At 43.3% G+C, this 10,000-nt stretch overlaps 2 protein-coding genes across 3 annotated transcripts in view; both read left to right on the top strand.

Moving 5' to 3' along the window:
* The window catches only part of cfap161 (cilia and flagella associated protein 161), a 4,664-nt gene extending 2,163 nt beyond the window's left edge, over positions 1-2,501 (top strand). Inside the window, exons 3-7 of the mRNA XM_012818696.3 lie at positions 1-5; positions 111-192; positions 324-482; positions 1,428-1,501; positions 1,993-2,501. The exon at positions 1-5 is cut by the window's left edge and continues 231 nt beyond it. Of these exons, the coding sequence (XP_012674150.1) occupies positions 1-5; positions 111-192; positions 324-482; positions 1,428-1,501; positions 1,993-2,200 (528 nt within the window). The 3' untranslated portion in view covers positions 2,201-2,501. The remainder of the gene's footprint in view (positions 6-110; positions 193-323; positions 483-1,427; positions 1,502-1,992) is intronic.
* Positions 2,502-7,713: 5,212 nt separating this feature from the next.
* Positions 7,714-10,000, top strand: part of b4galnt3b (beta-1,4-N-acetyl-galactosaminyl transferase 3b) — a 22,870-nt gene continuing 20,583 nt past the window's right edge. Inside the window, exons 1-2 of one of the 2 annotated variants that reach the window (XM_031564770.2) lie at positions 7,714-7,859; positions 8,127-8,304. In XM_031564770.2, the coding sequence (XP_031420630.1) occupies positions 8,175-8,304 (130 nt within the window). In that variant the 5' untranslated portion in view covers positions 7,714-7,859; positions 8,127-8,174. Of the gene's footprint in view, positions 8,305-10,000 lie in introns of both variants that reach the window. The other variant, XM_031564771.2, reaches the window with a different exon arrangement.

The raw sequence follows: 10,000 nt of genomic DNA, 5'->3' as shown, positions 1-10,000 counted from the left end.
GACAGGTGAATTAGAAGGGAAGGAAATTAGTGGTTTGGTTTGTTTTGTTTTAGTACTTATTAGTCACTTTATTGCTATGCACTTGATTCATTGTTTGTTTGTTTGATTAGTGTGGATGGGACCCCCAAAGGAGACATGTTGCTTTATGACCAGAGCTTCTGTCTGAGAACAACTGCAGGCTATGCAGGAGGGGTATGCACACACATACACACACGCACACACACACACACACTGACCTACATACACACAAACACAGACTCATATACACACCTGCACACACATGCACATCCATTGTACGAATGGTCCTGTTGAATGTCCCTCAGCTCTACTTGGCCAGTGACGTGAAGAGTTTCCAGAAGTGTGCGCCGAAGTCCCGCCTACAGGAAGTGAATTTGGTGGAGGAGCTGAACTTCCTGTGCCACTGGAAGCTCAAGTACATAGACCCCCAGGAACGGTTGGAGCATGAGGGGTTCCCTGTATCTGTGAGTACACAACGTTTCTTTTCATGGATACCCGCCGCACTCCAGGTATGGGCACAGGCCAAATGTAAGAGGACACTAAGGTTATAAAAAATATCATGCAATCCGAATTAGGTATTTTTTTTCAGATTTCAGTGTACCATTGTAGTAGGAATTCCTTCCATTGACAATAAATATCTGTATGCATCGTGTTAAAGACGACCTATTGAAACTTTGCTCATGTTTAATTCACATGTAAATCTTTATTATATTTGTATTTTAACTTTGTGGCTTGGTGAGTTCAATTCATATAATTTTTATTTTATACTATTTTAAGATCAAGTAAAATCTTGAGATTTCAAAGGATCACTTCTGTGGAAACATCTTAAATAGAAAAAAAACAATATGAAATTTGTAATGTACCTACATGTGATTTATTTAGCAAAGACTCTATGTAGATAAATTGTAAATCGGACGACGAAGGTCTGAAAACGATGCCAAAATAAGCACAAAATGTATGCTTGGTATGTTTGAAAAAAAGCTTGATAAGTTGGAAGTTGGAAGTAGGATTGTGAAATTTTGTCATAAGGAACATTGATCGATAGTCAAACTATATACAGAATTTCAAGTTTGTTTCTCACTGAGTATTCGGTGAATCCTGACTGGTGTGGTCCCTGTGTGTGTCAGTGAGTATTCAGTGAATCCTGACTGGTTTGGTCCCTGTGTGTGTCAGTGAGTATTCGGTGAATCCTGACTGGTTTGGCTGCTCTGTGTGTCAGTGAGTATTCAGTGAATCCTGACTGGTTTGGCTGCTGTGTGTCAGTGAGTATTCGGTGAATCCTGACTGGTTTGGCTGCTGTGTGTGTCAGTGAGTATTCGGTGAATCCTGACTGGTTTGGCTGCTGTGTGTCTCAGTGAGTATTCAGTGAATCCTAACTGGTTTGGTCCCTTTGGTCCCGGTGTAAACAGGCAAACTCAAGGGTGCTCATCTCTCACTGCAAGACCAACCAGTGCCTGTCCCTCATGGAGAACCACATCCTGTGGTGAGGAAAGAATTCAACTGAATTGAATTGAGTGTTGTCAATAGAGTGTGTGTGTGTGTGGGGGGGGGGGGGGGGGGGTGTGTGTGTGTGTGTGTGTGTGTGTGTGTGTGTGTGTGTGTGTGTGTGTGTGTGTGTGTGGTATGTGTGTGTGTGGGTGTGTGTGTGCGTGTGACAGTTAATAACACAAGCGTGACTTTCTGTATCTCTGTTTGTAAATCATGAACTTGTGAATGACATGTTAATAACATAAACATGTATTTGTGTATCTGTGTGTGTGTGTGTGTGTGTGTGTGTGTGTGTGTGTGTGTGTGTGCGTGTGACATAGTTAATAACACAAGCGTGACTTTCTGTATCTCTGTTTGTAAATCATGAACTTGTGAATGACATGTTAATAACATAAACATGTATTTTGTGTATCTGTGTGTATCTGTGTGTGTGTGTGTGTGTGTGTGTGTGTGTGTGTGTGTGTGTGTGTGTGTGTGTGTGTGTAGGACTCCGTTTGGTAAAGAGTACGAGATCACGGCACAAACCCGACTGGATTCCCATAAGGCCGAGCAGGATGGTAACCACTGGATCTTCTCCACCTCTGACCCTGGCAACCACGGACACACCCTCTTCCAAACGCAACAAGCCAATCAGATCACAGAAGAGACCCAATCAGATCCGCAGCCTGTCTCTGACCCAACCCCTGACCACTAGAAACAGGACACACACCCTCTGTGTGTGTGTCTCTCTACCACAGACACAGCGTTGCTTGCGGAAATAAGGGATAAATACTCATTTTGGATTCAGAGAAATGGATTAACTGTTGCTTTTTACAGAATGATGATGAATAAATGCTGACTGCCAACTACAAATTTAATATTTGTACGCGTGGGTGCGGATGTTAGTCTGTGTGTGTGTGTGTGTGTGTGTGTGTGTGTGTGTGTGCAATTCATTTTTTCCAAAAGACACAGATGTAACACTAAGTCACTTTTGAAAAAAATGCATTTGTGGAACAAGCTGCATCAGGAAAGCCTCAAAAATCCACAACTAGGGATGTTCACAAACGGCTAGCGGTCTGTAAATGCACATTCGTTAGTCTGTAAATAAATGTAACAGCGTTTACATTTGTGAATCACTTCACATTTATATGTGAATCAGGAAATACATTAGTGAATCATGTCACAACATTTATTTGTGAACCATGTGAAATTAATTTGTGAATCAAAAATAGATTTGTGAATCCGGTGACAATTATTTGTGAACTTTAAAACTATTCGGACTCCATCTGTATGTGGACTAACATCAGAGTGAAGATACGGTGCTTTCAGGGCGCAGCTGTCTCGTCTCCTTCATAATGTAAGTGACTCATAATGTAAGTCACTGAAATAGAACAACTCCTCACTGCCACAATACAAACACACATCTCCCCAACACACACACACACACACACACACACACACACATCTTACATGTAGAACACATATTCCAAGAGTTTACTGTCTGGGGATTTGCTGTTTCAACTGGGGGAATGAAACAGCAAACAGAATGAGAGACACACACACACTCACATTCTCTCTGTCTCTAACACACACTCACATTCTCTCTGTCTCTAACACACACACACATTCTCTCTGTCTCTAACACACACACACATTCTCTCTGTCTCTAACACACACACACATTCTCTCTGTCTCTAACACACACACTCACACACCACCAAAAGCTTATTTAACTGACAGGATATTCAAGTTAGATGATAAGGTGGAAGCCTATGTTTATTGTTTAAACTGATTATTTTAGGTGAACAAAGGACTTTTCTATCAGTCACTGGGTGTGTTAGATCTCACTTTGAATACAGGTGGATTCTTATCTTGAGTACACCTGATAACCCTTGCTACCTTTGTGTGTGTGTGTGTGTGTGGTTGTGCGTGTGTGTTACACAAAGAAGGTGAGAGTGAGATTGTAACTAAATATGTCCTGACATCGGACACAGGAAATCAAACATTCAGGTCACCTTATCAAGGTTTTAATGTTCCATCGCACAGATGAGGGACTGTCACCTGAGACAGAAACCTCAGGGTTGTGTGTGAGGAAGTGTGCAGTTGTTTTTATTCAGTATGGAAAGCCTGGAGAACCCCTTCCTTGTCTGCTTTCACCCACTGTGGTGGTAATTCTATTTTTCATTCATAATTCTATTTTTGTGCTAAAGACATTTAACCCCCTGTCATAGGATATGCCTGGTCAGCTCAAGTCATCTGCCTAATCATACACCATTTGGTGCCTCAGGCAAAAGAGCGGTTTGGGGATCACAGAAAGACTTTTTAAAGAGGTTGTTTTGCGGCAGGTGTGTGCATGTGTTTGACTTTCTACTGTAACACGAAACCCTGCCATGAACCGGATCACATGACCATTTGAATCACCACGGTAACAAGGCCATCTAACCTGTAGCAGCACTCACTGTGTCAGGAAACAACAAAGTTGTCTTGACTAGAACTCTTCCTGACAGATGTCATTTTCCGTTGGCAGCGAGGGGTGTCCATGCCAGATGATCCACACATAGCCGCTCTCCCTGAACTGGAGGGACAGTTGCTGCTTCAGAGGCCTTGAGGGGTTTTTCCCTTGCACTCGAATGGATAAAAATGTCTTGAGCTGAGTCAGATCTGTCGTCTAAATATCCCATTCTTTGAATGATCCTTGTTATGATGAAATCATTTAAGATATTTTAAATTAAGGTTCCCACATTCTAACCACAACCACTGGGTAAATTTGGACCAACACAACGCTGGGTTATCTAAACCCAGCTAAATGGGTTATTATTTTAACCCAGCCGCTGGGTTATTAGGATCAGTCCAATGCTGGGTCAGCCTAGCCTATTTCTTATTATCATTGGTTGAACGTTGCCCGGTTCTGTATCCATCCTCCACTCCCTGAGATGCCCAGACATGCAAGAGACGTCCTAACAAACGTTTGATGATGGCTGAAGTTCAAGCACTCTGGGCTCTGGTACTGGAAGAAAAAGAATAGATACCTGGACACTCTTTTATTATGACTTGACAGAAAATAAAACACAACGCACTGCAATAACGGGAGAGAAACCGTGTGGCTTCAAAATAAGTTGGAAGAACCTCAAGAAGCACCTAAAAGCGCACAACCCTGTTATTTATGCTATGGTAAATTAGCTAGTAACTGTCAATGATTATGTTATGTGATGATGTTATTAGAGTATATTAGCCAACGTTAAGACAACTTCACTGGATGTTGTTTACGTTTGAACATTTATATTGTAGTGAGGACTTGCTAGTCTTAGAAGTTGAAGTTTCAGGACGTTATGACTTTTATTATATTATGTTACAATTGCATTATGTTTTGGGTATGTGCTTTTATTTTAATGTGTAACACTACTGAGAAGTGTTGTAGTAATCTTTGATCTTTGTGGATGTTTTGATGTTGTTATCAGTGTTTAACTTTGAACATTTATATTGTAGCGAGGACTTGCTAGTCTTAGAAGTTGAAGTTTCAGGACGTAGTAATCTTTGATCTTTGTGGAAGTCTAATATTTTTTCAGTTTTTCTGGTTGAAGTAATAAAAGTCTATGTTTTAGAGTTTTAAGATTTAAGTCAGTTAGCTTTCTCACTTAACTTACCTGAAAAAGCCCAGAGTATAAATTGGCCTAGGCCATAATATACCCGGGGTATAATCTAGCCTAGGCCCCTTTAACCCCAGGTATAGTCCGGACTGGGGGTATACTATGGCCTGTTACACTGGCTAATATTAAAATGACAGGTAGCCTACAGTCAAATGAAACAAGTTAGGCAGAAAGACTTCAGACAATAGATTTCTTTATTTTACAACAGGCATAGTTTTAGAAACAACAACATGCGTTGAACGAGCAAAGTAAGTGCTGCGAAAGCAATCATCATTCGTGCTGGATAAAAAAGGTTAAAAGTAAGCATGTTAATTTTTTTTTTTTTTTTTACGATTCTGTTTCTGTTGTTCTGTATCTGTGCGATAAAACTATAAGTGTGAAAAAGAAAAAAGAAAAAAAAAGGTAAAAAGTATAGATGAAAACCTTTATTTCGCATTATTACTTGAAAACTGCTGAGCACGGGGGCAGTTGAAAGAGAAATTGTTACAGCTCAAGCAGTGAAACAACTGCGTTAAAGAAACCCAGGTGTGGGTTGATCATCTGACATCTGGTGGAGGAGGGGAGGGGAGGGGGTGCTGTCCTCAACCACAAACCCAGCGGCTGGGTTACAGAAAACAACCCAAAAAAGGGTCCTTTAAAATAACCCAACGAAATGACCCAACAGCCTCAACCCAGCATTTGGCTGGAACCCCCCACCCACCCAGCAGTTTTTAGAGTGCAACTTTTCTAAAGATATAAGATTCAGGTTACACCATGGTTCAGTACATAAACTACTACCATTTAGTTTGAACTGTAAGCATACCTACAATTCAGTTTTTCTTCATCATTTCAATCTCAAGGCTAACTGATTTGGGAGAAAAATCTCAGTCTGGCATGAGAATTGATCAGGCACATCACATGTGACACATCACAATGCAAGTACAACTAACTTCCTTGATAGTCTAAAGAAAATTTTTTGTTGTTGTTGCTGCTTTAAATCTTTATCACACATTAAAAAGATGGTTTTGAATCTCCCTCATATGTTCTGGTAGCCATCTTTTCCAGGACATCCCAGTCTTTCCCACAGTGTCCAGCACAGATTTGCGACCTCTATACTGGGTGTCGTGTTTACATGCGTTAAAGTAGCAAACGCTGATTTCAATAGCAACTTTACATAACGGATAAGGTCTACACGTCTGTGTATTTCATCAGTACACAGAGCTCACTGATTACCGCAGCTATGACCTTGGCGTTCTTATCACCTTTCCTCACAGGCGTTCTGACTTCACAGTGAAATTCTCCATCGAAGCCTCCAAAAATACAGACTTGAGTCAAAGGAGATTTACAAAAGAAAACTACGAGAAAACAATGAAAAACGGGGAAACCTGACTGAAAGTAATTTGAAGTTCTTTGGTTAGAACAGTTAGAATTCTCATTTGGGTCTGTTCCCCTTGGTTCTGTGGCTCCAAATAGTTTTTGTTCACTAGCTATGATCGTGTTAAGCAAAATGGAGACAGGCCTCAGGTCAGTCTTTGTCTAGGGCCTCCAAATCACTAAACTGGTGTTTGCGTTGTACTAGCACCAGCCTGAAGACCACAGTGCCTCCAGCCATGGACGGATTATGAAACTATGGGCCCCTGGGCCTGGACATGTAAAAGGCCCCCCTCCCCTTCGCGCAGATTTGAGTTGGTGAAAAGGAGGACACTTTTTGCGGGGGAGGGGGGGCGGGGCAGTGTATAGCATGCCGACCACGCCCCCTACCCCGCGACACATTTTTGCCATATTTTTGCTAAGTTTTTTTTTAAAACTTCGTTGCAGGGGAGGGGGCGGGGTCATTTGCATGTGAAAAATATGAAAGGGGGAGGGGGCGTGGTCGGGTAAAAGAGGACGTCTGGTCACCCTACATAACAGCGACTTCACCCAGAGGCTCTGGCTTAGGGGCCCCCTGAGCTCATGGGCCCCTGGGCCTAGGCCCGGTAGGCCCGTTCGGTAATCCATCCCTGCCTCCAGCACTACTGCTGCTGGGTAGGCAGGAGACGTCTAAGCCCCCTGGGTAGGCACCATCATAGACATGTATATATATGTCTATGGGCACCAAGTGAGTTCTGTACGGGCACCACTCAGGGCACCACAGCACAGATTACCCAAGATACATTGGTGATCTGTTTCAGGGTAGGGAGCCTTTCCCCAGCCCCACAAGCAAATATGCTGAGTCTGACGGTGTGTATTAAGCTCCATAAGAGTAAACAACACTGACACATGGTTTAAACCAAAGCAATCCTATTCTCCTAATCCTTATCTCAATCCACAGCTCGCCATCAATGCAGCTATTTCACTAAAACTAGATTAAGAGGCACTGTTGTAGATAAAATAGTTTAAAGACTTAGACAGAGAGCCACCAAGTGCTGAAGATTATATCACATGTAATTATAATGAACACCACGCTTCATAAGATGTTAGGAGAGTTTTATTTTCGGATTTTATTGTCAATTAGTGTGCAAGAAACTAAAATAAAAAACAATAGTGATCATGGAGCTGAGCACTTACCTCAAGGCGGATTTTGTATCCACGGGCTTGTGTGTGTGTGTGTGTCACTGACTGTATGAGGTCAAGAGTTTGTCCTGCCTTCGCCCTTTCATCCGCGGCCACGCAAGTTTGAAGCTCAGCAGACACACACACACAAACACCTGGACAACCGTCTCCGTACCTGGAGCATTCCGTTGACGTCAGCCCCGGGGCGGGCACGAGGTGAGGTAAATCAAAGCGTTGGGCAGACAGACCGAGAGAGAGCGAGAGGCACGATCGCACTAGAAGTTTATGTCTGCCTGTACTCTCGATTGGCACAGGTCCTCCATTAACAGCTGAATATCTGAAACTGGTTTTGTGAACCTTGCGTTATACATGCCACATTAAAAATGGTCGATAGCGATATTCTTCAGAGGTAGTCTGTCCGTTGTAGCTCCGAGCGCGGAACTGTTTTTGAAAACTACTCCTTCGGGTGCGTTCCCTACGCAGGTTATATGAACTGGATGTTCAGAGCGCGAGGGAAGAGGAGAGCTGGATATGTGGAAGTCGTTTGTCCCCGCGCGCAAGCTGCTGCGTAGCGGGAAATACCTGTTGCTGGTGCTGCTGTTCTTCTGTGCGCTGGGGGCTTACCTGCAGTTCGCCACCACCAATGACATGGACACAATCCGTAAGTACACTTTTGTGTGTGTGAGATATAGAGACTTCTCTGTCACTTCTCTGTCTGGCACTTGGGCTTTTACAGATAGCAGAACGAAGCAAGAAGCACTGACTTACATTGTAAGTATACTTAACAACAGCTTAGGTCATGACAGATATTACCATGTGCTCGGACACACACACACACACATACATACACACACACACACACACTTTGTTCCTAGACCCTAGCAAGTTAAGGTTGGCAAGCCACGAGCATGCCGGAAGGTGAGCAACCCTTGCCCTCCTGCCCTATCCCGCTAGACGAAACAGCTAACATTAGATATCAAGCTGTGCAAGTTTCATTTGTTCTTTATACAGACATCTAAAGGATCTCGCTTTATTCATTTGATGGTAGGCTATAAATAAAACTTTTTCTATATTCTATTTATGTGCATAGAAATATGCGTCAGCTTTTCTATATTCCCGACCATACCTCGTAGTTAGAAGGCAGCGAGTGATTCAAATATCCTTTGAATGCACTGTACATTCTAAAGCCAACTAACGTGAAGCATTCCGTGTCACGTCAAATCCACGCGCTGCCAAGGCGTCCTTAGATTGGGCGTCTTTCTGCATTCCTCCCCGTAAACCCCAACACTGAATCCTAAGTAGCTTCTAAGAGCTCAAGGCCACGGAAGTAGACAGACAGGAATTCTACAGGTTATTATGGTGCTAGCCATACAGAACGTGAATATATCTTTAAAATGTCCTGAAACTACGAGGGGAGGATGGTGAACTGGATGATGATAAATGATAGTTAAGCCTTTAAAAAGATAATTCCATGGTTGACATGGCATTGCAAAAGATGACAGAGAAATCATTGGTACAGATCATTTTAATAACAGAGCACACTGACCTTCTTAACTGAGATTTCATCCTGGCCTTGGCTTGGAACAAGAGAGTCACCAGGGTAACCTATGTCTTTAGGTCAGTGTGTGTGTGCGTGTGTGTGTGCGTGTGTGTGTGTGTGTGTGTGCGCGCATGTTTGTGTGTGTGTGCGCGTGTATGTGTGACAGGTCAGGCTAATAACAGGTCAGGCCTGTGTAGGCCTCAGTGTGTTTTGTTTGACCAGCCCAGAGCTTTGTGTGTGTGTGTGTGTGTGTGGGAGGGTTTGTGTGAGGTGCTTTTGTTTGTGTGTGTGTGTGGGTGGGGGGGGGTTATGTGTATGTTTGGTGTGTGTGTGTGGGAGTGAGAGAGAGAGTGTGTGTGTGTGTGTGTGTGTGTGTGTGTTTGAGGAGTCCCCTGTCCAAACAGGTAAGGTTGTTGTAAGAGCTAGGGTGTATGAGAAGAGAAGTCAGACCAGAGTGTGTGTGTGTGTGTGTGTGTGTGTGTGTGTGTGTGTGTGTGTGTGTGTGCCCGTGTGCGTGCGTGTGTGTGTGTGTGTGTGTGTCTGTGAGAAGAGAAGTCAGACCAGACCTAGATACTGATCTCAGTGACGAACAACAATGGCCCCACGGATTACTACTGCCTTTAAAGAGGAGACGTTTCATTAGCTCAATACTCTACTGTGTGGAGGTGAGAGAGGGAGAGAGAAGGGGGGTGGGGGGGGGGGCAGCATTCACACACTTTTTGGGCTGAGTAGCCCCCGTGTGTTTGAAGAGTGTGTGTGTGTGCAGGTGTGTTTGAAGAGGAGAAACAGGAGGAGAGCATGAGGCAGAGGGGGATGA

The sequence above is a fragment of the Clupea harengus genome, chromosome 3 (assembly GCF_900700415.2).
Source record: "Clupea harengus chromosome 3, Ch_v2.0.2, whole genome shotgun sequence".
NCBI lineage: Eukaryota > Metazoa > Chordata > Actinopteri > Clupeiformes > Clupeidae > Clupea > Clupea harengus.
Note: the sequence above shows the minus strand (reverse complement) of the source record. Positions and strands in the feature narration are given on the sequence as shown.